Source organism: Equus przewalskii, chromosome 2 (assembly GCF_037783145.1).
Source record: "Equus przewalskii isolate Varuska chromosome 2, EquPr2, whole genome shotgun sequence".
NCBI lineage: Eukaryota > Metazoa > Chordata > Mammalia > Perissodactyla > Equidae > Equus > Equus przewalskii.
Window position 1 is genome coordinate 6388011 of NC_091832.1, and position 26131 is coordinate 6414141.

At 39.8% G+C, this 26131-nt stretch overlaps 1 protein-coding gene and 1 long non-coding RNA gene across 8 annotated transcripts in view; one reads left to right on the forward strand and one right to left on the reverse strand.

Annotated features, from left to right (window-relative positions):
- Window positions 1-26131, reverse strand: part of ZYG11A (zyg-11 family member A, cell cycle regulator) — a 78380-nt gene that overhangs the window by 2814 nt on the left and 49435 nt on the right. For all 6 annotated transcript variants that reach the window (XM_070609601.1, XM_070609600.1, XM_070609602.1 and 3 more), the window contains 10 exons: window positions 21710-21850; window positions 18920-19096; window positions 16375-16439; window positions 14928-15027; window positions 14781-14834; window positions 9631-9792; window positions 9511-9555; window positions 5455-5649; window positions 2697-2758; window positions 2221-2318 (listed from right to left, as the gene is read on the reverse strand). In XM_070609601.1, coding sequence (XP_070465702.1) covers window positions 2221-2318; window positions 2697-2758; window positions 5455-5649; window positions 9511-9555; window positions 9631-9792; window positions 14781-14834; window positions 14928-15027; window positions 16375-16439; window positions 18920-19096; window positions 21710-21850 — 1099 coding nt within the window. The remainder of the gene's footprint in view (window positions 1-2220; window positions 2319-2696; window positions 2759-5454; window positions 5650-9510; window positions 9556-9630; window positions 9793-14780; window positions 14835-14927; window positions 15028-16374; window positions 16440-18919; window positions 19097-21709; window positions 21851-26131) is intronic.
- LOC139081889 (uncharacterized) lies at window positions 5390-9748 on the forward strand. Of its 2 annotated transcripts, XR_011537352.1 has the most exons (6): window positions 5390-5520; window positions 5656-5735; window positions 5926-6090; window positions 6194-7096; window positions 8176-8246; window positions 8931-9410. It is a non-coding gene; the product is annotated as an uncharacterized lncRNA (long non-coding RNA). The 2 variants fall into 2 exon arrangements; XR_011537353.1 differs by lacking the exon at window positions 8176-8246 and having other exon boundaries at window positions 8931-9748.

Sequence of the window (26131 nt, forward strand, 5' to 3'; positions counted from 1 at the left end):
AAAGAAAGAGCACAAAGGTTGAAAGCTCTTTGACACAGGATTTAACAGATAAAATGAGTCAGTTCAAAACTTAAATAATGCTTGCCTTGTGTAGTGAGAAGAGATGATTATTTTAGTATGTTTACTTCCAGACAACTCTATGCTTCGAATATCTTCTATCACAAAAATAATACACATTTCAAGTTTAGGCAGTATGTTGAGCTAGATAACCTGAAAATACCAGATGCTAGACAAAATGTAACTAAAAAATTTTAAATGCACAGTTGAGTGTACAGAGTAAAGGAAGTGTCCAAGAGCGAGACACAAAGAGCAGAAAGCACCTAAGCTCATGTGAGCTAACCTCGAGCTATCCTGGGGCAGAAAGGGACTGTCAGTTTCAATAATCTAGGAATTGAGATTTTAGGTTAGCAAGTTAGAAGCAAAATCAGTGCATAAAGCTGGTCCGTCAAAGGGCTAGACAAAAGAAGGAATAAGACAATGAAACATCTTTATCTTGGCTTGGGCTCTAGGTGGGTGTATAGGAGTGAAGAGAAGTCTTTCCTGAGAATTCATAACCACAGTCCCAAACAGGTACAGGGTTTCAATTTACACCACACCTACATGTTCTGGGAACTCCTGAGCTGAGAAACTAATATAAATATTAGTCCAATCCCAGAGAAACCTCTACAACACTTGACAGAAGCAAACACAAGACTGTGCTGAAGGAACATGTCCACAATTCAGTCTAAAAAGGATTCTCTTAAACCATTAGACACAAAGAGAAAATCCCAAAACACATCTCAGGCTATCACCAAAAGTAGAGCACAAAGAAACAAAGACATGGAAACTATTTTTTTTTAAAAGGGTTACAAGACGTGTAGGACAGAATGAGAGGAGGTACAGGATACTTCTGATAGATGTTCCACAGAAAACAAGAGACAGAATAGGGGAAGGTTATTATTTTAAAAGAAATGGCTGAGAATTTTCATCAATTTTAGGAAGTATAACCATGATTTGAAATCCAGAGGCCATACAGTGAAAACCTGACTTGTAAACACAATGAACAAAATGAAGACAATAAACTGGGAAAAAATACTTGCAAGAAGGCCTTCAAATTCAAAAGAAAAAGATCAGGGTCTGGCCTGGTGGCGCAGCGGTTAAGTGCGCACATTCTGCTTTGGCAGCCCGGGGTTTGCCAGTTCGGATCCCGGGTGCGGATACAACACCGCTAGCCAAGCCATGCTGTGGCAGGTGTTCCACATATAAAGTAGAGGAAGATGGGCACAGATTGTCACTCAGGGCCAGTCTTCCTCAGCAAAAAGAGGAGGATTGGCAGCAGATGTTAGCTCAGGGCTAATCTTCCTCAAAAAAAAATTATAAAAAGACCAACAGTAGACAGAAAGTGAATGACAGACAATTCAAGGAAAGGAGAGGACTCTTGAATAGAAGAAAAGATGGTAATCTCACTTAACGTACATGTCAAATGAGACTATCACTTTCACCTGAGATTGGCAAAATCAAGACGTTCAATTAAATGCTGTTTTTGCAAGAATGTAAGGAATCTGGCAAGCCCTCATACACTGCTGATGGGAATGCAAATTGGTAATTAACTCTAGTATAAAATTATAGCTTATATTTCTTTTATAATAAAAGCAAAACTTCAACAGTAATCCTTAGCAAAGGGTATAGGCCAAAAATTCTCAAAGGGTAATTTAAAACAGCAAAACATGGAAAAACCTTTAATCTGGCTGCAAAAGAACTCCTGACTCCTGGCCCCGGTCTCCCACAGACCATTACAAAGAGGCAGATCTATGTATCACTACAGGAAGGGCATTCATGACAAACTGCTGAGGTGAAGGGGGCAAATTCTAGAATAGCATGCACAGAACGAGACCATTTTATTTAAAAACACTATCACATTCATATACAGTATATACTAGCTATGGTATGCATGTATACAGAGAAGCATCTGGAAGGGTAGTTAGTTATCAAATTATTAACCGTGCTCGCCAGGAGGGAGCAGGAGTGGGAGCCAACTTGTACTCACTATGCTCCCTGACATCACCCCCAAAGAGATTATAATTCTGCAGCATTTTCTAAACTAATACAACCATTTTTTTCAGTTTCTTTTTAAAAAGAGTTAAATTCAGGACACAGATGAACAATTTCTAAAACTTCCATCTTGAACTTAATCATTACACAGAAACACAGCTGGAAAACGATTATGTTTCAAATACATACGGTTTTTACTGCAGACATGATACATGGCCCATAGTGCCCAGAGCTGAACCTCTGGTTGAGAGAAGTTGCCAAGGAGTGGGAAAAATGCCTTGAAGGATCTAAAAAGGTACAAGGAAGATTCAGAACTTAGGCTAATGTCAGGGATGTAATAATAATTTTCAACATTCCCTCAGTGAGACAGACATATTGTTGAGCATATAATGGGAACGAGCATTTAAGAAATTGCATTCTGTTAGACACTCTATACATTCAATATCTCATTTCATCCTCAATCCTGCACACTGTCAGCCTCATTTTACAGATAAACTAAACTGAATCTCAGAGATTGTCTAAAAGTGATTTTCCCAATATCACAAAGAAACAAGATTTGAACACAGGCTATTTGACTCTAATATCTTATCATGTACCAAGGCCTCTACATGGTGGGTAGACTGAGGCCAAGCTTTAAGAAAAGCACTACACCATCACGAAAGTACCTGTAGGTCACCAACGCCATCATCTTACAAGTTGAACTTGGCCAATTCTGGACGGTTGCATACTGTACAAAAAAAGAAACCAGGATTCTAGTATTGTATTCTATCATTTTCAAAAAGTCATAATAGACTATTTCATATATATACATTCATATATATATTCCTACATATATACATGTGAAACAACATAAATTTTCAAAATACGGGAATGATTACCCAAACCGAGGTAGATCTACCTGCCAAAATATCAATTAGATAACCAGTATATGCGTAGAATATGAACAAAGTCATGTGGAAAACAACACAATAAAAAGGGGCTTATGTTTAAAGATGAAGGATTTGGGGCCGGCCCAGTGGCATAGTGGTTAAATGCCCATGTTCTGCTTCAGTGGCCCACGGTTCGCTGGTTCAGTGCCCGGGTGCAGACATGGCACCGCCTGGCATGCCATGCCGTGGTAGGTGTCCCACATATAAAGTAGAAGAAGATGGGCAAGGATACTAGCTCAGGGCCAGGCTTCCTCAGCAAAAAAGAGGAGGACTGGCAGCAGATATTAGCTCAGGGCTAATCTTCCTCAAAAGAAAAAAATAAAATAAAGATGAAGGACTGAGCATGCATCTACTCCTTTGCTAAATCCCATAACAGAATAGTATAAATGGTTTAAAATAAAAGAAAGCAAACATGCAAAGAACAAAGGGGAAGGGAAATGGTAACTGATTTACTAGATCTACTACTGGGGAAGGTTAGGGAAAAAAAAGTTTTTGAACAGAACCCCCAAGAGACAAAAAATTCAGCACACAAGGTACTTCAGGAAGTAAGATTAGAGGTGGGGTTGAAAACAGGAGGATTGGTCCAAAGTGCCAAAGAATCAAGACTCCAGATCTCGTCTCCCACCCCTAACAAAAATTTCTGAATTGGCCAACCCCGTGAACAACTGAGGGTGGGAGTACCATGCTAAAAACAGAGGGCTGAAGTGAAAACCTAAATACCAAATGCTGAGACTCCTCTGTCCATATATCTCTTCCTCTGTTGGGCTTTCAGACTGTTGGTAGCCAAGCTGATAGTTTTCAATCAGGAGAACAGAAGATTCTTCTTTAGGTACATTCCAACCAGTAACGACAAAAGATCTAACAACACTGACATTGAGGAACAACTAATCCAGACCACTCACTCTCTAAGGAAGCCCACAGTCGACAAGTTCCACCTATGTGCACAGCTTCCAAACAGCCCCACTCTTACATATGAACATATGAATGGACAACTGAGGATTACCATGCACTTCAAGAAAGTCTGTAACATAAAAGAACAAAACGAATAGGAAAAAAAAGCAACTTGCAGGAAACAGACCCTGGAGAAAGAGGAAAACCTGAAACAAAACAAAACTCCCAAATTATCATTAATATCTTTAAAGAGGTGATAGATACACCAACCATGAAACAAGAAAAAGATACTGTATAAAAAAGATACATTCAGAGAAGAAAAAAAAAAAAGGAGTTCTTGGAAATTAAAAATATAATAGCAGAAATGCAAAATCCAACAGAAGGAATGGAAGGTGAAAACGATTTTTAAAAAGACAAATAAGAAATAGATCAGAAAAGATAAGTCTATGAGGGCCAACATCCCAGAAAAAAGGCCAACATTTCCTCCTTTCTTGTCCCCTCCCTCCCTTCTTCTGGAGGGAAAGAGGGAGGGAAGTTAGCGTAGGGAGAGAGGGAGAAAAAATTCCCCAGAAGTGAAGGTTAGGAGCTTCCAGAGCACTAAGTAGCTAACATAACAGATGAAAATAAATTCACGTCAACATCAAAGCACATCACTGTGATTTCCAAACACTAGGGACAAAGATCGGAAATCTTCCAAAGAAAAATAGCACAGGACTTCTCAACAGTGATACTGAGACGACAACAGAGCACTGATTTAAAAATTCTGAAGGGAAAATATTTCAAAACTAAAATTTTATACCCAGCCATTTGATCAACTAAATGTGAAGGTGAAATAAAGGCTTTTTCAAATAGATAGTGTCTCAAATTTTCTCCTTCATGCTTCACTTCTTAGGAAGCTATCAGAGGATATGATCCAACAGAATGAAGGAGTACACCAAAAAACAAGAAGGCATGCAAACCCAGGAAACAAGGAATCCCACACAAGAGAGGCACAAAATCCCCAAGATGTCAGTAAAGGAATATTCTTGATGACAGTTTAGTAGAGGTACAGACAAAGCAGACCAGATGGAAGAAAGACAGAGGCTCTAGGAAAGAAGTCTCTGGGAAGCTGAGTGGACAGACTATGTCTGAATGAGCTGAAAGGAGATTTATACTTGAAGCATAGGGAAGGGGTGCACAGGAACAGTGAGAAAAAGAATCTTCATTTCTCAGAGTGGGAAAATGAATTGGTAGATAATGCCTTAAACTGAAAAGTCAAGCAGTAGCAACAGTAGTTATTTAGAGACGTGGAGGTAAATACCAAAAGAAACAGCTTTAAAAAGAGCTAAAAGTGGGAAAGAGAATTGCAATAAGCCATAAACAACTGTTGGCATGTAGAACTTTTATGAAAGAAAAATATCAGAAGAAATGCAACAAAACGTTACCTAGAGGTTAGCTTTGGGTGGGAGGGTATACAGCTTTTACATATTTTCTTCAGACTTTTCTATATGTTTCCCATTTTCTACAATGAAGACATATTTCTAATATTCTTATCATCTAGAAAAATAAGTTTTCTGCAAGAAGAGAGTACTCTGGATTTTGTCAAGAGGAACAGTTCTCATACCAGATCCTGGAGAAGAGCGCTCCTCTGAAGGCCACGGGATCTCCAGGGCTGGCTGTCAGACGTCAGGTGGGCTATGACACCTGCTGCAAAATAGCTGACTTCCATTTCTTTGCTCTGGAGCAAGCTGCTGACATGCTTCACCACACCCTCTGCCATCAGCTCAGAGGAGAGAGCTCTGACTTCAGCCACGTTGTTCTACAGGTCAGATGGAGCAGAGAATATCAGGGAGAGGAAAGGAGGGGAGCATCAGGAATTGGTTCCTCTCCCTCTGCTCTTACCAGGTCAGATACATTCCGAACGCTTGGTCCCAGCCTCCTCCCTCTCTACCAGCTAACACCCACAATTCCACCCCTTGATAATGAGGATGATCAGTAACAACAAAGCATTGAGGAAGCACTTACTAAGTGCCAGGCACTATACTAAACAAAAATGTCTTTTTATCTGCCTTATCTCGTTTAATCTTTGAAATAGTCAAACAAAAAATGTGCCACTCAGTAAGACTGACTCGTCAGATTCACACTGCTAATGACTAGTTGAACCAGAAGACAAATCCAGGCCCGACTCAAATACTCCACGTTCCTGGGACCTACTACATGACCCATTAGCTCGAAGGTTAACAGTAACAATGAAGGGCAGGTAGTGTTTTCTTTATTTTATATTTTGTATTAGTCTTCTATGCTGTGTAACAAATTACCACAAACTCAGTGGCTTAAAGCAACATACATTTTTTCTCTCACAGTTTCTGTGGGTCAGGAGTCCAGGCATGACTTAGTGAGTCCTCTACTGTGAGGTCTCACCAGGCTGAAATCAAAGTGCTGGCTGGGCTGCATTCTCATCTGGAGGCTCCAGTGGGGGGAATCTACTTCAAAGCCCACTCAGACTCTTGGCAGAATTCATTTCCTTGTGGCTGCAAGACTGAGGGTTTCAGTTTCTTGCTGGAAGACACCCTGAGCTCCTAGAAGCTATCCACAGTTCCTGCCATGCAGGCTTCTCCCTTCTCCAAGCACTTACTTCAGGGCAGCTTGCTTCTTCAAAGCAGCAAGAAAGTCTCTCTAGAGTGTCTGCTAGCAAGATGAAATTAAATCTATATTGTAATATAATCACAAGAGTGATATATATCCTATCATCTTTGCCATATCTATTGCTTAGAAGCAAGTCATAGGCCCTGCCCACACTCGAGGGAAGGGCAATTCACAAAGACATGGACAGCAAGAGACTGAAATCACTGGGGGCCAATTTAGGATCATCTGTCTACCACACAGATGAATAAACAAAGGTTTAGAGGTGAAACACACAGTCAAAGTGAAGACAGCATTTACTGCTCCTCTTGAAGCAGCTTTCAGAAAGTACACCCTGTAGACTAGTATTCTGAAAAAAGCACATGGCCACTACACAGACAACTGGACCGTTTTGAGATCCACTCCACCCCACAACAGTGTTTCCAAAGACCAGCTATATCCCTCGTGTCAATAGCATGATTTCAGCAAAACCTGCACTGTTCTGAGATTCCCGCAGTTTCCCCAGGGCCAGCTGTGTGCTTCATCAACAGCACGATTTCAGCAGTACGTCCATCAGACGGCAGCCCCAAACAAGGAGAGGCAACATGATACACAGCTTCCTCAGCACAACAGAGACACCTCAGGTGAGTCCCAAGACTTCTCTTCTAAGCTTGGCAGAGGCTACTTTTCTATTAGCATTTTCTTTCCAAGAGTCTACGGAACAAAATGTTGAGAAGATGGGAGCCACAGGAGAAAGTGAGTCCTCTTCATTCAGAGAAAGAAAGCAAAACGGGCAACCTCATAGACCCTCAGCATTCTGAGAGGCCCTCAGAAGGACGGAAAGTTAAGGATCTCCCAGGTCAGCTAGGAGGATACTCAGCACTATACAGGATGTATGAGGTGTCAATCCACCTTCCTGGCCTCATTTCCCATTGCTTTTCTTCTTCCCACCTTCTCTGAAAATTTCAGTCTGTATTACAGTGTCCCTCAAATGATTACACTTTCTCATCTTCCCTAGCCAAAAATAACCTTTATCCCCTACTTCTTTTGTCCCTTCCTTCTACTTTTCTCTACCTTCCAGATTTCCAATATTATCATGTATTCCTCTGTGTTTCAAGTCCTATATGTGCTAGGGAGACAAAGGAAAAGACATAGTACCTAATGTCAAGGAGTTCATGATCTAGAATCAAAGGTTCCCTCTGGACTTTGTGCCTTTTTTCCAGTACTTAGCATATAGTCAATCTTCAACTAGAGAACTCTCCGTATGCATGTCCACCACCACATCCCCAATGCTACGAGCACCATCAGCTTGATGGATTTCATGCATCTGCATCGCCCATAGCAACAGCATGGCAAACTGCAGGGCCTTCAAGTATGTTTTCATTACTTTTTGCAAATTTTCACCTTTATCTTTAGGAAACAAAGGAATTTCTCAATAATGAACATCCTGATTGAGAGGTAGTATATAGAAGTATAAACAACAAATTTCTAAAAACCTGATTGCCTTGTTAAAGAGGAAGTATAGCAAAGTGGTTAGTGTTAGAACCTCTGGAGCCAGACTGCCTGAGTTTGAATTCTGATTCTGCCTCTTACTACCTAGGTGACATAGGGTAAAAGGCACTTCTGTGCCCCAGATTCTATGTCTATAAAATGTAGATGACCATTCGTGGTCAAGTATAGAATCTAACACAATTTTTCCTATCCCTGTGTATACACCCCTTAGCAATGTGACTTTGCTGCTTCTCCCATCAAGGGATGGACAACTCCTTTAATCTGGGCTTAACCATGGGCATAGTAAGTAATATATATATTTGGCCCTCGTCCCCAGTTCCTGACACAGAGCTTTTAAATCCCTTGGAATTTCTGGAGTGATAGGAGCATCTTTGTTCTAATCAGGCGACTCTTGGCAGGCACCTAGATAGCTTCAGGAAGGGAGCTGGTTGCCAGAAACAGCAAACCTTGATTACAAGCCAGAAACTTTCAGCCCCTCTCCCCAACCTGTGGGGGGAGGTGGGAGGGGCTGAAGATTGAATTAATAATTGATCCTATGTGATGACCCCATAAAAACTCCTAAACGATGGGGTTTGGAGAACTTCTGAGTTGGTGAACACATCAAGGTGCTAGAGGGGGGTGTGCCCAGTGATGGCAAGAAGGCTCTGTGCACACCCCTCCTTCCTTGCCCTACCCATCTCTTCCACTGGACCGTTTCTGAGTTGTAGCCTTTATAATAAACTGATAACAGCAAGTAAAGTGCCTTCCAGAGTTCAGTGAGCCATTCTAGCAAATTATCAACCTGAGAAAGGGGGTCATGGAAACCCCCAATTTATAGCCAGTGAGTCAGAAGTACAGGTGGCCCAGGATTTATGACTGGCAATTAAAGTGGGGGCACAGTCTACTGGGACTAAGCTCTTTAACTTGGGGGGGTCTGATGCTAACTCTGGGTAGTCAGTGTCAGAACTGAATTGAACTGAATTGCAGGACACCAAGCTGGCGTTGCCGAGTTAGAGAAGTGGTTGTTGGAAAACACCCTAGACCATATCACCTGCTTTGGCCAACAAGACATTAGAAAATGTGACATAAGTAGAGTTTTAGAAGCTACCTGTACAGTGAGACTTGCCTTCTATTGCTGCCCTGAAACTGCCAAGTGAAGAAGCCCACCAAGACTCAAGGCCCAGCTAACAACCTGTATGAACCATGACATAAGCGAGTCAGGCCACCTTAGAGCACCCAACCCCATGTGAGCCACCAGATGGCTGCAGCTACGTGAGGAACTCCACAGGAGACCAGCAGCAGAACTCCACAGCTGAGCTCAGTTCAAACTGTTGACTCACAGATTCCTAAGTAAATAAAATGGCTGCTGTTTTAAGCTGTAACTGTTCACAGCAATAGATGACTGCTATATAATAGTATTTACTTCACAGGGATGATGTGAAGATTAAACGAGCTAATACATGCAAATTGCTTCCAAGAGTGCCTAGCATATAGTAGGTACTACGTAAGTGTTAGTTTTCTTATTTTTTCTAAGTATTTAGAATTAACTCAAAACAATTCACCTTACCAAAAGACCAAGTACTTTGCTTTGTATTGCTGACTCTGAAAAAGTCTGTCAAAAGAATATACAGGTTACTTTACCATAAAGAAAAGAACTTTACATATAAACTCAATCCTGTCTTCCCACCTCCAAGACGTGGATGAAGATTGCCAGTCCTTGATTTTCAATAAAGTGCTTGCAGGCGGCTGGAGACTCATCTGTAAGATTCCAAAGTGCTTTCAAAGTAAACAAGAGGGTGACATCATCTAAGTTCTCAGTAGTCTTTTGTTTTACTATTGCTAGAAGTTCCTAAAAACCAAAGAGACAGGGAGTTAGATGTCCTGATGACTGACTCAATTCCAACACAAGGAAAGCAATAGTTAAAAAAAGCTTCAGAATCAAACCTGGGTTCTAAACCCAAGTTCCACCACTTAATAGGTTTGTGACCCATTTTCTCTTTATAGAATGAGTTGCACCTATCTCCTAGGGTTTTTATGAGGATTACACGAAAAAAGAAAATTAAAAGTTTAATGAGCACTTAGAGTTATTGGTGCTTGTTAGTAAACCTCATAATCAAGTACCTATTAGCTATTTCATTATTCATTTATTGAGAATGTTTACTCAACACTTTTTGGAAGTCAGGCACTTATTGAGGGAAAACAGACAGAAGATAAAAAAAAGACAGTTGGTTTTTCTGAACTATAATAAAACAATTTTAAGTTTTAGTAAATGTTCTGAAGGAAACAAATAAAAGCCTAAGAATTTACTCTAGAAAAGGCGGGAGAGAGAAACCTCCATACAAAGTTAGTTTGTAAACGGGGACCAGAAGAAAAGGAGGGTAAGCCAGCAAAGCAAGAAAGTGGGGGGAGAGAGGGGATTTGCCAGGCAAAGAAAAAGTTTGCTGTTCTGGGCCTTTGAGCAAGTCCGTATAGCCAGAGGATAACGCTAGTATTATAACCTTATGTCCTAACAGCTTAAAGAAACCACTGGCTCATTTTAACAGAGATTCCAACATACTATTTCAGATCAGAATACTTCACATATTAACACAAGTTAAGCCAGTGTTTATGCCTTCTCTCAAGCATATTAGACTGACATGTAGGAGGTAAAAGATAGCCAATTTTCACTGAACCAGCTAATGAAAAGATACATAAAACATATCAGCACTAAACAAATCAGAATACATCTATTTTCAGGAAGAACGCTGTTGTCAGTGCCCTCAACTCCATTCTGACTCCTAGTGACCCTGCGAACAGCGGAGCAGGACCCTGCTCAGTATTTTTGTGCCATCTTCTCACATTCCAGTGCTATATCAGACCATGGTATTCATAGGGTTTTCATGGCCAATTTTTTCAGAAGTGGGTGGGGCCAGGTCTTTCTTCTTGGTCTGTCTTAGTCTAGACGCTCTGCTGAAACCTGCCGCCAAGGGTGACCCTGCTGGTATTTACAAGACTGGCAGATAGCTTTCAAGCAGCTGCCACAATGTGACAACAGATAGACAGATGCTATGGTTTCCTGACTGAGAAATGAACCCAGACCACAGCAGTGAGAACACCAAATCTTAACTACTAGACCACCAGGCCTGGCTTCAGGAGGAACGAGACCACCTCAAATATTTTACCCAACCAAGAGAGAACGTATCAAGAGAATTCATCACAAAAATATAGCTGTGAAAACCAAGAGGAGAATATAAAAGTGGCACACAACACTGTAACAATCATCCAGACAGCCAATAGGTGTGTGGTGGCAAGAGAAGGGAGGGAGCAGAGGAAGTGAGGCAGACCCTGAAAGTAACGATGACTCTGGCCAGACCCATGGTCAGAGGCTTTACATATTTTATCTTAATGACACTCAATGTAACTGCCAAACAAATATTACTCCTCTGACAGCGGTGTGTTTTCCAGGAGATACCAGCGTTTCAGATGAAGAGTCTGAGGCAGAGAAGAGATAAGTAAATTATCTAAGGTCTTACGGCTAGTGGTTGAACCTGTTGTTTTAATCGAAACCCTGAACTTTTGGTACCACTAGCTAAAACTGTTTCTCCAAGGACTACAGTGTGCTACTCTGTCCTCCATGTATTTTCAGTACCTGGTCTCTATACCAATATCAATCTCTCTCTCTCTCCACGTACTCCTGCTATCGTTCCCAGCAACTTCAATGTTCCTCCACCACATCATCTTGGCAAAACTCCTCCCTTACCTAAACCACACTTCATGACCACCCCCAAACATCTGAATACTCCTAAAGGCTGTGCTCGAGTCGCACTTCCAATATCTGCCAAAAATCTCAAAGGGGCATTCAACCATACCTGGCAATCCTACTGTATTATAGCTCAAGGAATTTGCTCCAAAGTCTACTATTTCACAATTCTCTCTCCTCAAACTTTAGCTGCCATCTTTTTACTCCTCTCATTTAATGACTTCATCTAATTTTTCACTGAGAACTATAGCTATTCTTCCTAACAAAATCTACCAACCTGCTCGCACTTGCATCATTGTACTTTGCCTTCCTTTCTGCTCCAATCAAAAGCAAACATCTTTACTTCTATTCTATAGACAATTCCTGTACACACACAAAGATATGGCACCAAAATTACGTCCCTCTGTCTTGTCTATGCCATCACTTTTTCCTGTTTCAGAATTATTTTCATGGCCATAAAACACATCTTAATGTAACCCACTTGGAAAAATAAACTACTGGCTCCACATAATAGCTTTATTTCTCTGCCTACTCATCAGGGGCCAGCCCGGTGGCCGAGTGGTTAGGTTTGCACACTCGGCTTCGGCGGCCCAGGGTTTCGCCAGTTAGGATACTGAGCACAGACCTAGCAGCACTCAAAGCCATGCTGAGACGGCATCCCACACAGCAGAACTAGAAGGATCTACAACTAGAATATACAACTATGTACTAGGGGGCTTTGGGGAGAAGAAACAAACAAACAAACAAATAAATAAAATATATCAAAAAGTTATCTCCATTTCTCACCTCCCATTTGCTCATCTTTGTACTCCAACCAGGTTTTGTCCCACTACTCTACTATGATAACATAAGATGACTAATGATTTCCATCTTGCCAAATCTAGTGGTTAACACACTCAAAACCACTCATCTCAATCACTCAATAGCATCTCACATGACTGCCCAATTTCTCTCAAATATTTCTCTTGGATTCTAAGACACCAGTCTCGCTTGATTTTCTAACTCGTTTTGGATGTTCCTTCCCTATCTCCTTTCCTGTCTCCTCTTTCTCTTCCCACATAGTATTGTAGCCCTTTTCTTCTCTCTATATATACTCCACATTTTCCAAGTGTTTGCGTCCCATATCAGAACTAGTGACTCAAATGATCTCTCTAGCCCTGTCCACTCCTCTGATATCAAGTTGTCTACTTGATATCTCAAGCATCTCAGAAATTAACACATTCAAATTCACTCTCGATTTTTACCCTCTAAACCTACTGGCTCAAGACCAAATACTCATAAGATTCCACTTATAACAACATGCAAAAGGTAAAAGCCTTAAGAATAAATGTAAGAAGTATACAATATCAACATGAAGAAAACATCTACATACTTCTGGGGGACAGGAAAGACTGAATAAATGGAATAACATATGCTCTTCTCAGATAGGAAAAATCAACATCACAGAGATGTCAATTCTTCTAAGCCAATCTATAAATTTAACATACTCCCAAAGAAAACAGGGCTTTCTGTGTTCACACAGAAAAACCAAACAGACAAAAAAACTGAAAAAAATCCAAGGAAAGGTCTTAACTATTAAAGGATTTATAAAGTCAATAAATAAAAAGTGTGACAGCATGTAAATAGACATACAAATTCATGGAAGAGAATAAAGTCCAGAAATAGATGCAATTATATATGTGAATTCAATATATGATAAAGGTGGCAATGCATAACAGTAGAGAAAAGATAAATCATTCAATAATAGGAAAGAGGCAACTGAGCAGACACTGAGGGAAAAAAAAGACCCCGAAATCTCAAAACAAAACCAAACCAAAAAAACCCCAAGTAAACCAAATACTTACATGTTAAAAGAAAGAAAAAGGAAACCAAGGGTAAAAAAAAAAAATTGAGAAATTTAAAAAAAATACTCCATGGAGTAGGGAGATACTTTCAAAGTGTGCCATCAATCCTAGAGGCACAAAAGAAAATAACTTCAACCATATAAAAATTAAAAAATTACTGCACAGCAAAACATTCCGTAAACAAAGTAAAAACAGACAATTGGGGAAAAATACATGCATCTCATATCATGGTCAAAGGCTCATTTCCTTAATATATTAAAAAAATCTTATAAATTAGAAAAAAGCCAGCAACCCAAAAGAAAAACATGTAAAGGCCAAAATATTCTCACAGAAAATATAAATGATTCTTTAAAAGAAAGGATGGCTCAAGGGCTGGCCCCGTGGCCGAGTGGTTAAGTTTGTGTGCTCTGCTGCAGGCGGCCCAGTGTTTCGTTGGTTCGAATCCTGGGCGCGGACATGGCACTGCTCATCAAACCACGCTGAGGCAGCGTCCCACATGCCACAACTAGAAGGACCCACAATGAAGAATATACAACTATGTACCGGGGGACTTTGGGGAGAAAAAGGAAAAAAATAAAATCTTTAAAAAAAAAAAAAAAAAAGGATGGCTCAAGTCTTCTCTCAAAATAAGACAAGTGCAAAATAAAACAATGATGTACATTTTTCAGTAAGCAATGTTAGCATAATCATAATGTAAATACTGATTACTGATTTATTAAAAATTGTGATAATCAGCTAGGGCTTGGAGAAGGAGACAATCTGTAGAGACATATGAAGGAGAGCCAGGTTCTTATTTACCACAGCAGCAGAATCACCAGACATCTAAAACTGATAAATCAAGAAATCGCAGTTATAAGCATTTTATTCAGAGATGTGGAGGTAAATACCAGAAGAAACAGCTGCAAGAGTAGAAAGTAGTTCCTTCTGGGGAGCAGGTCTTACAGATTTTTCATTTTACAGGCCTTTTAGAATGATTTGATTTTCTTAACTAGGTTCATAACCTACTTTTATTTAAAAGAAAGGTTATAGGGCTGGCCCTGTGGCTGAGTGGTTAAGTTCTCCCACTCCGGTTCAGATCCTGGGTGTGGACACGGCACCGCTCATCAAGCCATGCTGAGGCAGCGTCCCACATGCCACAACTAGAAGGAGCCACAACTAAAATACACAACTATGTAAGGGGGAGGGGGGGGAGATTTGGCGAGAAAAAAAAAAAAAGCAGGAAAAGAAAGGTTATAAAAGTGATGATGAACCTACTTTCACTGCTATGAAGAGCTCTTCCTGAAGTTGTGTGGCTTCCTCGGGAGAGAGCTGTAAACAAACAGGCAAGGGTGCAATGTTAGGCCTCCATCACGGCCCCAGCAAGACCAAGGAGGGAGACACCTTGCCTCAGCAATCACATACCTGCAGGGCTAGAATTGAGATGACGCTCACCGCCATTGTCTGCATTTTGGGGTTCTCATGCTTACAGAGCCATCTCATAACAAACTTTGCAGCATCGTACCTGAAAAGCAGTATTTTTCTCACAATAAAGTTTGTGAAATTGTATATGAGGAGAGAAGTCACTTAGCCTCCCCAACAAATCCTGTAACGAAAACAGTCTTGGACTAGAAGCCTCAGCTATGAAAGCCAAGAGCATCTGGCAAAAGAGACTATCTGAAGAAGAGAACATGCAAACGTGAGCAAAATGCGCAGGATTCAAAGAAAGATGGACAGATTTAAGAAAGACTTACTTTTTTAGCATTCAGTTTCTACTATGATGGGTCTGAAAAAGGAAAGAAGCTCCCTGAGAGAGAGGTAAGTTGTAATCTGAATTGTAGTTAGTGCTAAAATGCCACAGCAAACAAATCACTTAGCTAGAGAGAACTCACGACCTTTTATAGGGTCAGTTACTCAGCTCCAACTCATGATCACTATGCAGGAATGAAGATTGAACTGAGAAAGACCCTCCTACTTTTCAAGAGAAGGTGGAAATATACATCTTTTTAAATAAGGAAGACCACCTTCTCACTGTGTTTTTAAAAGTCAACTCCCGGGGCTAGCCCCGTGGCCGAGTGGTTAAGTTCTCATGCTCTGCTGGCCTAGGGTTTTGCCGGTTCGGATCCTGGGCATGGACATGGCATGGTTCATCAAGCCATGCTGAGGTGGCGTCCCACATGTCACAACTAGAAGGACCCACAACTAAAAATACACAACTATGTACTGGGGGGTTTTAGGGAGAAAAAGGAAAAAATAAAATCTTTAAAAATAAATAAATAAAATAAAAGTCAACTCCCATTTTAAATACACAATTCAATTAGATTTGAGAATGGCTTGGCCTACAACCCTGCACCCACAAATCACAGCCTTTGTTCATGTCAGCCTGTGCTCATGTCAGCAACTATGATAAATGTTTTAAACTCATGAATTAGGGAGTTACAAAGGCATCTAAGAGGAATCCCTCTGGAGTCTAGGATAATGATTTTTTTTAAATTACAATCAATAAAATAATAAAAAGAATGACTAATGTTTAGAACAGCCTTGACTTCTTAAGCTGGGCACTGATAAGTACTTTACTAACATTATCATATCTAATCTCCTAAAAGTCACTATTTTACAAATAAGAAAATTTATGCACAAAGATAATGGGAAGGCTAGAACTGGAATCTAAGTTTAATGTTTGACTCTGGAGCCCATGTTCTGAGCACCCACTTGCAATCACATTTCTGGAAGAGGCTCAACAGAGCATTCTCCCCAAACACCCTACCCCAGCCTTAATCAAACCCTTGCCAACCTAATACCCAAAAACTAACAATGCTCAGAGTAACACTGATCAAGACTCCAAAACCAGATGACCAAGTTTCATACTTGCCTGTCAAATGGGACATCCACAAGAATCCTCGAATTGGTTAAGGAGAGAAGACAATTCTTCTGTAACTTTAAGGGAATAAAGAAAAACAATTTTCAGTAAATGTATACTCCATTCTAAATAAAGGTTCTAAGCATTTGGAAGGTGCTACCAATAAACTTTTCTTATTGAAATCTCACTGTATACATGGCCCTCTCCAAGTTCTTCACTTAATCTTAGTAATCTTAGTAATAAACTCTGTCACATTCACTTTTCCCTAAAGAAAAATCTTCCCCTTTTTTGGCAAAGAGCAGGTCTCCTGCCCCTGAACCCTAGAAGGATCTTTGTGGAGAGTAGCTGGCCAGTATGTCAATCCAAGTCAATCAGCTGAAGCCCATACAGTGAAAGACAAACGTCCTTAACAGGTATCTCGTAACTAACTCTGTGACAGAGCTTCTACAGTCTACCTAAGATTGGCAGGAGTTGAACAGGTCCTTTACAGATAGTAAAGAAAGAGAGAAGGGCTCCTGGGAAAGCCAGGGGAATAGAAAATACAATACCTCTTTGAAAGGCGATGAGTAAACCAGTAAGACAAAAGTATACTATATGAGGCAGGGGCAGCAAATGCCAACAGGAATTAGGCAGTAACATAAACAAGTGAAGAGAGCTGAGTATGAAACAACAGGAGAGTAGTAGGAATCATGGCAGGCTGAAGAATTCATGCCCTTTTATTGGAGGAGTTGTTAGCTCCAACTGACAATTGCCATGTAGGAATTAAGACTGAACTGAGAATGATCTTCCAACTTTTCAAGAGAAAGTGGAAGTATAATTTTTTTTAAATGAGGATCACCTTCTTTATTGTATTTTTTGTTGTTGTTGAGAAAGGTTTGCCCTGAGCTAGTATCTGTTGCCAATCTTCCTCTTCTTTTTTTTGTCCTTGAAGAAGATTACCCCTGAGCTAACATCTGTGCCAGTCTTCCTCTATTTTTTTCTATGTGGGTCACCACCACGGCATGGCTGACAAGTGGTGTAGGTGCATGCCCAGGATCCAAACATGCGAACCCAGGCTGCTGAAGCAGAGCGCACCAAACTTAACCACTATGCCATGGGGCCAGTCCCTTCCTTACTGTATTTTTTAAAATCAATTTCCATTCTAAGTACACACTTAAATTAGATTTGACAAATTTATACAGTTGTATAACCACTACCACTCACCATCGCCACAATCAAGATAAAAGATACTTCCATCATCCCACCAAAGAGTTCTACTGCATCCCCTTCCAGTCAATCCTGACCTTGCAAACTAGAGCCCCAGAAAATGACACTGTCCTTACAGAATAGTCTTTTCTAAGGTTTCACATAAATGGCATCATACAACATCTACTCTTTTGTGTCTGGCTTATTTCACTCAGCACATGTGTTTGAGATTCATCCACATTGCATCTATCAGTACTTCATTCCTTGTATTGCCAGAGGGCATTTCCTTACATGAATATATCAATTTATCTATTTACCTATTGTTGGACTTCTGGGAAGTTTTCAGTTTGGGGGGATTATGTAAGATATTATGAACATTCATATATTAGTCTCTATATGGATATATGATTTCATTTCTCTAAGACTAGAATGACTGGGTAGCATGGAAGGTATATGTCTAACTTTAAGAAACTTTAAGTTTAGCTTTAAGTTTCTTTAAGACTACTAGACTGTTGAACTGGTGATTTTATCATTTTACATTCTTAATATCAAGATATGAGAATTTCAGTTGCTCCACACACTTGTCAACACTTGGTATTGTCAGTCTTTTAATTTCAACCAATCTAGGGGGTGTATAGTGGTATCTAGGTATGCAGTGGTACCTCACTGAGATTTTAATTTGCATTTCCCTGAAGACTAAAGATACTGAGCATCTTGTCGTGTGCTCATTTGTCATCTGCATATTTTCTCTGGTGAAATGTCTATTCAAATCTTTTGCCTTTTTAAAAAATTGGTTTGTCTTGGCTTACTGAGTGAAGAGTTCTTTATATTCTCGATAAAAGTCCTCTGTCGCATATAGAAAATGAACATTTTTCCCAGCCCATGGTTTACCTTTTCATTTTTTAATGTTTTTGTCTATGTGTGTTTGTGAGCAGAAGCTTTCAATTTTGATGAACTCTACTTTACCATTTTTCTTTTATGATGTATGCTTTTAGCATCCTAAGGAACTGTGCTACCTGGAGGTCACAAACATTTTTTTCTATTTTTCTTCCACAAGTTTTACGGACTTAGCTTTTATATTTAGAACTATCATTCAACTCAATTTTCACATAAGATGTTAAGACTACAGAGATGTACCAAAGTGCTAATAGCAGATGTTTCTAGGCAACTGGCTTCTGAGAAATTTTAAAAAATGTAAACCCTATTGCTCATCATATTTCCTATTTTTTCTACAACAAACATGACTTCTGTATCTATTGTCTCTCTCCTTCTCTTTTTCTCTCTCAGGTAGAATGTAAAATCAGAACTAAATAATACATATTTTGCATATATTTGGCCTGAAGTAAGAAGCACAGTCAAGTGTTCAAATTACCTGCTGACAATGGGGGAAATTTTTCAGAGCCTTGAAAAGTAGACAGGTGACCTCTGACAACAGACGAACAGGCATCCCCCTGGCCAGGCCTTGGCGGGTTAGGTTGAGGGCGCATGCACTGGCTGTGAACTGCACTGGCAGATCCAATGGATGATTCCTCATTCCTATAGCCACAAGCTGAAGATGAACTTGTTTTTAGTGGCATATGACAACATCAGCATTCTTTATACCATCTTATTTTTGTGTTAGTTAGAAAAATATTTTGCTCTGGGTCAGAAAATAAAATATTTTCCCTATCCTCAGCATATATTTTAGTATATCGGCAATACCTTCCAATCCAAATGTTGCCATTGACTAGCTGTGAGACTAGGCAAGTCATTTCCCTTCTCTGGACCTCCGTTTCCTCATCTGTGATTTCATAATCATTTAGTGAGCCTCACTCCACAGGAGGCACTGTGATAAGCACTGGAGAGGACACAAACGTGAGTTACCTGCACCCTATTCCTTAGCATAAAGCCTTGAGAGAGAAATAAGGTATGTAAACAAGTAACATTGTGAGGGATGTCAAAACATGGAAATGGAAAAAAGCACCATAAAAAGGTATAAACAAAGTGCTGCCTAAAGAAGTTACGGAGGAAGCAATCATTTCTAGTATGGAATCAAAAGGCTTCATTCAGAGCTCATTTAGGCAGGGTCTCAGATAGGATATAGACAGAAGGAGGTGGAGGTGGAATGAAGAGGGGATTCCTAGGGAAGGGAAATGTGATAAGGAAAAACACATCAGGTGGACAAAAGGATGGGATGAATCCAGCCAAAGAAGAGGGAAAAATCTGAATTTGAAAGAATATGAAAAGTGGGAGAATATAACATTAGAAAGGTAATTAGAAGACAGACTATGGAAGACCTAGAACACAAATATAAAATGAAGGTATTATACTAGCTGAGACTACATCTCCCCTAACATTAAGGGGCGATGTGATTTGTTCTATCAAATAGGAATAACCATGCTTACCGACCTCAGACACCAGTCAGCTGACACTCGCATGAGCTGTGATTTTAAGTCCCTCACTCTGACAGGTGCATGAATTCATGGAGCCTAAACAAAGACCTAAGAGACTTCTACCATGCAAAATGACTTTTCCTTTCTTGCTAAACTGCTCTTAGGATTTCACTGGATCGCCATCATCCACAACTTAAAATGTTGAAACTAAAAAAAACATGATTTTCAAAAATTACAGACTCTTAAGAAATGAAAGGATTTTTCAGGACATCTAATTTAATCTCCTCATTACAGATGGGAAACAAAGGTCCAGAGTTTTTTCTCTATGTAGTTTTTTTTTTTTTTTTTGAGGAAGATTAGCCCTGAGCTAACTGCTGCCAATCCTCCTCTTTTTGCTGAGGAAGACTGGCCCTGAGCTAACATCCGTCCCATCTTCCTCTACTTTATATGTGGGACGCCTACCACAGCATGGCTTGCCAAGCGGTGCCATGTCCGCACCTAGTATCCAAACAGGCGAACCCCGGCCACTGAAGTGGAACGTGCACACTTAACCACTGCGCCACCGGGCTGGCCCCTCTCTACAGTATTTGCTTTTAAGTTATGAATAAACCTGGGGCTGGCCCCGTGGCTGAGTGGTTAAGTTCGCCCACTCTGCTGTGGCGGCCCAGGGTTTCGCTGGTTCGGATCCCAGGCACAGACATGGCACCGCTCATCAGGTCACGTTGAGGCAGCGTCCCACATGCCACAACTAGAAGGACCTGCAACTAAGATATACAACTATGTACCAGACGGGATGTGGGGAGATAAAGCAGAAATCAATCAATCAACCTAATTACCTATGGCATAAAAATAGCTATATATATATATATATATATATATATATTTTAAAGATTGGCACCTGAGCTAACATCTGTTGCCAATCGTTTTTTTTCCTCTCTTCTTCTCCCCAAAGCCCCCTAGTATATAGTTGTATATTCTAGTTGTAGGTCCTTCTGGTTGTGCTATGTGGGAGGACACTCAGTATGGCCTGATGAGGGGTGCCACATATACACCCAGAATCCGAACCGGCGAAACCCTGAGCTGCCGAAGCAGAGCGCATGAACTTAACCACTCGGCCACAGGGCTGGCCTGGAAATAGCGATATTTTTAAGGAACTGGAAAGAATTACAAATAATAAAGACAAGGTGACTTTAAGACTTCAGTTTCACGTTATATTTAATTTTATATAATCATAATTTTCTTTTCTCAAACCACTTAATACTTCCAATTACAGTTAAAATAAATTCATCCTTCTGTAAACCAAAGTTTAGCCTCATCAATACCGGTAATTTTACTTTATTCACAAAATACTTTAAATGGTAAATTTGGCAACTTCAATTATTGTTATTTTGTTCTGTTCTGATTATGGACAACATTGTTGTTTTCCTTCAGAAAACCAGATGTCAGATTTTAAAGAGTAAATGAATAAACAAGAAACATTTACAGCAAAGTGAATTCACGTTTATAGATTACTAAGTCCTGTTTTAGGCAAAATAATGCAATGGTCCTATTATCCCCATCTCAGACCAAATTCAAATAATCAGATCACTTAAACTGATTCAGATGCTCACAATGAGAGAGAATCTAGCAGTTACGCCGAACTAGCACTGTTTTCCATTCTTCATGAGGGCAGTTATTCTCACTGTAGAATAAGGCATGTGAGTTATTGTATTCAGTGTGTTTGATGAACAACTTTAACTGAACCAAGTAAGAAAGTAATAATAAAACCCACCCTTCTGAGGAGTGATTACCTTTAAAAGAGCAGGCATGGTTACCTGCATTGAAAACGTCTCCGTGAAGAGCCTGTAGAGGGCCTCCTGCATAAAACATGACCTATTCTTGTATCGGCTCAGTGCTTCTGAAATCTGACTCATACTGACTCCTCCAGCAACCTAAAAAACAAAGACGTTGTTACCAACAGGGTGGGGTCTTAAGTGTTTGAAACAATAGTAGGTGTTCAAGTAAATGTTTCAGGTGCTTTACAAAGTTGTTCTCATTCAATCATAATTCTAACAGGAAAATGTTCTCCTCAACCTCATTTTTACAATGGGTCTGGAGAGGAGAAGTGGCAAACCAAGAAAGAGGTGGAGGCAAATTCAAATACCATGTCCCTACAACTATATTACAGATAAGACCTCAACTAAAATTGGAAAATACGTAAATTTTTAAACAATGAATAACCATAAATGTATATGTCTTCTAAGTACTCATGCAGGATAAATGTGGCAATAAAAGACAGGAAAGGGCCACAAACTAACTAAAATGAAAGAAAAAGCAGTTGATCTTTTCCAGTAATAGTATTTTATTATTGGTTTAATATTAATATAATTCTTCCTTGCTACTGCTGGAAGTACTAATTTCAAAGTCTATATATAGACTTGGAGTCTGGAAGATAATGGTACCCTCCTGATCCAAACAATAAAATCAACAAGGAATGTAAATAAAACTAAATCTAACCACTTTTTAGCATTCCTGGCCAATGAAGGAAAAGAAGGAAATAAAGGGGGAAAACACAAGATCTTGAAAAATGAAAAAAAAAAAAAAACCAACCCCTTCTCCACTCCGCCCTGACTAGTAACATGATCCACCGTGCACTAAAGAAATCTCACAAGACTGCATTGATAGGAGAGTGCTTTTGATTCAAGAACCCTGTCAATTAAATGCCAAGAAATAAAAAGATTCAAACTGAGTCCAGATAAACCTATTATAAGAAATTTTTTTAAAAAGTAAATCTACACATTTCAGCTGAGAAAAATTCTTCCTATAAACCAACAACAAATCAGAAGAAAATTGTAATACAGCACTTTAAAACACATTAAATATTTTCAACAAGCATTTTGGGATATGCAAAAATACCTTCAACAAAAAGATGAAACAAGGGGTGATTAAACTCAAAGAAAAAATCATATCAAATATAAAAACTAATTTATAAGGTACCCAGGGAAGGAAAGATTTGAATAATAATTTAGTAAGGGGAATAAATGCAAGAAAAGAAACAAGAGAAGGAAACTTAAAAAAAGAAAGTAAAAAGGATCTGGATCAAGTGATGATATGGAAAAAGACAGAGATCCAACATACATATATTTGAAGTTTCTGGGGGAAAAATAAAATTACAATCAAAGGAAAACTTTCCGGAAATAAAAAAAGCCTTAAATCACGACACTGAAAGACTTCACCCAAGACCTGGGACAACTGCCCCAGATCAAGTCTGAGACACATCACAGCACAAGGAGTGAATCTAAAGAAAAAACCTTCAGGGCCCCCACATAACGAAACCAAATAAGTGACACAGAGAATTAGATTGTCATCAGACTTAATAAGCAATATACAAATAAAGGCAACCGTGGAGACGCATTTTCAAGAAACAGGGAAAGAAAAGGGTAAACAAAGGAGTTTATATGCAGCCAAGCTATACTTCAAATATCAAAGTTATAAAAGATTGAATAATAAGAACTTAGAGAATATGGATACAAGTCCCCTTCCTGAAAAATCTACTGGAGGATAAGTTTCATACAATCACGAGAGAACTGGAGAAACTTTGACAACAGACAGTGAGCATTTAATGTATTTAATTACAGATCTTTCTCCCAACCTAGACAATAAGCAACTTGGAGAATCTGTCTAATGCAACTGTGTTGAAATACAGTTTATTAATTGGAGTTTACTAAAGCCTTGCAATTTCCAGGGGAAAGCTTGGACAGTAAATTGTGGTTCACTTCCATCAATTTCAACTCTTAGCACATAGCAGCCATCCACCTCCCAACCCCCAGCAACTAGCATGTGCTCCTAGATCAGCTTGCACTTAGCTTGTGGGAGCCATGGTGGAGACAAAGACTCTCTCCTACAAATACAGGGGATCTGTATTCTCATTCCTAATTGCTGCTTCTGATGCCAGGTGCAGACAAAGAGGTGGGCAGCCACTGTTGTTGCACCTCTCCAATTGTTCAAAGCTCCTCTCCCTCCAGCTAAAGTAACTTCCAGTGGATTTAAAGGACCAGCGTCCCTCCCCACCTCACCTCCCATCTTCATTTTACTCTTTTTCCCATTTGAGGAGCCAGACATTAAAAACTAAGACATGCAAAACAACTGCATATACACAGAAAATTCCACAGCAACTGCACATGCCCCCAAAAAGGCTCAGAAAAGGCCCAAAAAGACATTAAAGTTCATACCTCAGGCTCATCGTCAGCACAGATCAAAAAACCAAAACAGCAAACCCTACAGAAGGGAGAGAATATGATTTCCAGAGTTGCCAAATTATTGGTTTCAAATGTCCAGTTTTCAACAAAAAAATCACAAAGCATACAAAGGAATAGCAAAGTATGGCCCATTATTGGGGGTGGGGGGGGGGAGCAAGAGAAAGTGTCCCTGTAAAAGACCTCATGGCAGATCTACTAGACAAAGACTTCAAAAGAACTGTCTTAAAGATGTTCAGAGAACTAAAGGAAGACATCAAGTCAAGAAAACAATGTATGAACAAAGAGAAAAATAAAGACAGAAAACCTAAAAAAATCCAAAGAAATTCTGGAGCTAAGAAGCATAAGTTAAATTGAAAATTCCCTAGAGAGGCTGGCCCCGTGGCCGAGTGGTTAAGTTCGCGCACTCTGCTGCAGGCGGCCCAGTGTTTCGTTGGTTCGAATCCTGGGTGCGGACATGGCACTGCTCATCCAACCACGCTGAGACAGCATCCCACATGCCACAACTAGAAGGACCCACAAAGAAGAATATACAGCTATGTACCAGGGGGCTTTGGGGAGAAAAAGGAAAAAAATAAAATCTTAAAAAAAAAAAAAAAGAAAAAAGAAAATTCACTACAGGGATTCAAAGGCAGATGTGAACAGGCAGAAGAAAGAATCAATGGACATGACGATAGGACAAAGGATTTTATGGAGTAGAGGAATGGAAAACAAAACACTGAAAAGAAGTGAACAGAGTCTAAGGAGCCTGTGGGATACCATTAAGAAAACCAACACACACACTGAGAGAGAAAGGGGCAGAGAGAATATCTGAAGAAAAAATGACCAAGAATTTCTCAAATTTGATGAAAGATGTGAATATAGACATCCAAGGAAATCAAAGAACTCCAATTAAGACGAACTCAGAAGACTCACACCAAGAGACTTTCAAAGGCCAAAGACAAAGACAGAATCACGGAAGCAGCAAGAGAGAACTAAATCACCACATACAACGGATCCTCAATAAGATTATATGCAGATTTCCCATGAGAAATTCACAGGCCAGAAGACATATGTGCCAATACATTCAAAGTGTTAAAAGAAGAAAACTTAAACCAAGAATCCTATATCCAGCAAAATCATCCTTCAAAACTGCTGGAGAGGGGCCAGCCCAGTGGCATAGTGGTTAAGTGTGCACGTCATGCTTCAGCAGCCCAGGTTTCACCAGTTTGGATGCTGGCTGCAGACATGCCACTGCTTGGCAAGCCATGCTGTGGTAGGCGTCACACATATAAAGTAGAGGAAGATGGGCATGGATGTTAGCTCAGGGCCAATCTTCCTCAGCAAAAAGAGGAGGATTGGCAGCAGATGTTAGCTTAGGGCTAATCTTCCCCTCCACCCCCAAGAAAGGAGAAAACTTTGGGGGGGGGGGGGGAAGTGCTGGAGAAATCAAGACATTCCCAGATAAACAAAAGCTGAGGAAATTTACTACCACTAGACCTGCCCCTCAAGAAATGCTCAAAGGAGTCCTGCAGGGTGAAGTGAAGCAGCACTAGACAGCAACAAGAAGCCATGACGAAACAATGGTCTCAATAAAGGTGAGCGCATGAGAAATTACAAAAGCTAGTGATATTTTAAAATTGGTTTGTAACTCCACTTTTTGTTTTCTACATGATTTAAGTAATACATTAAGAAAAATTATTACTATAAAAAGCTAGTGTTTTTATAACTCTGGTGTGTAACTCCAAATTTTGTTTTCTACATAAAGTAAGGGACAAATGCTTTAAAAAGAATTATTACTTTATGCTTTGAGGCCGACAATGTATAATGATGTACTTTTGGGACACGATCAATTAAAAGGGGTGGGGTCAGAGATGTAAAGGAACAATTTTTTGTTATCAAAGTTAAACTGCTATAAATTCAAATTGGAGTGTTATAACTTCAGGATGTGAGACGTAATCCCCACGGTAACCACAAAGAGATTACCTACAGAATATA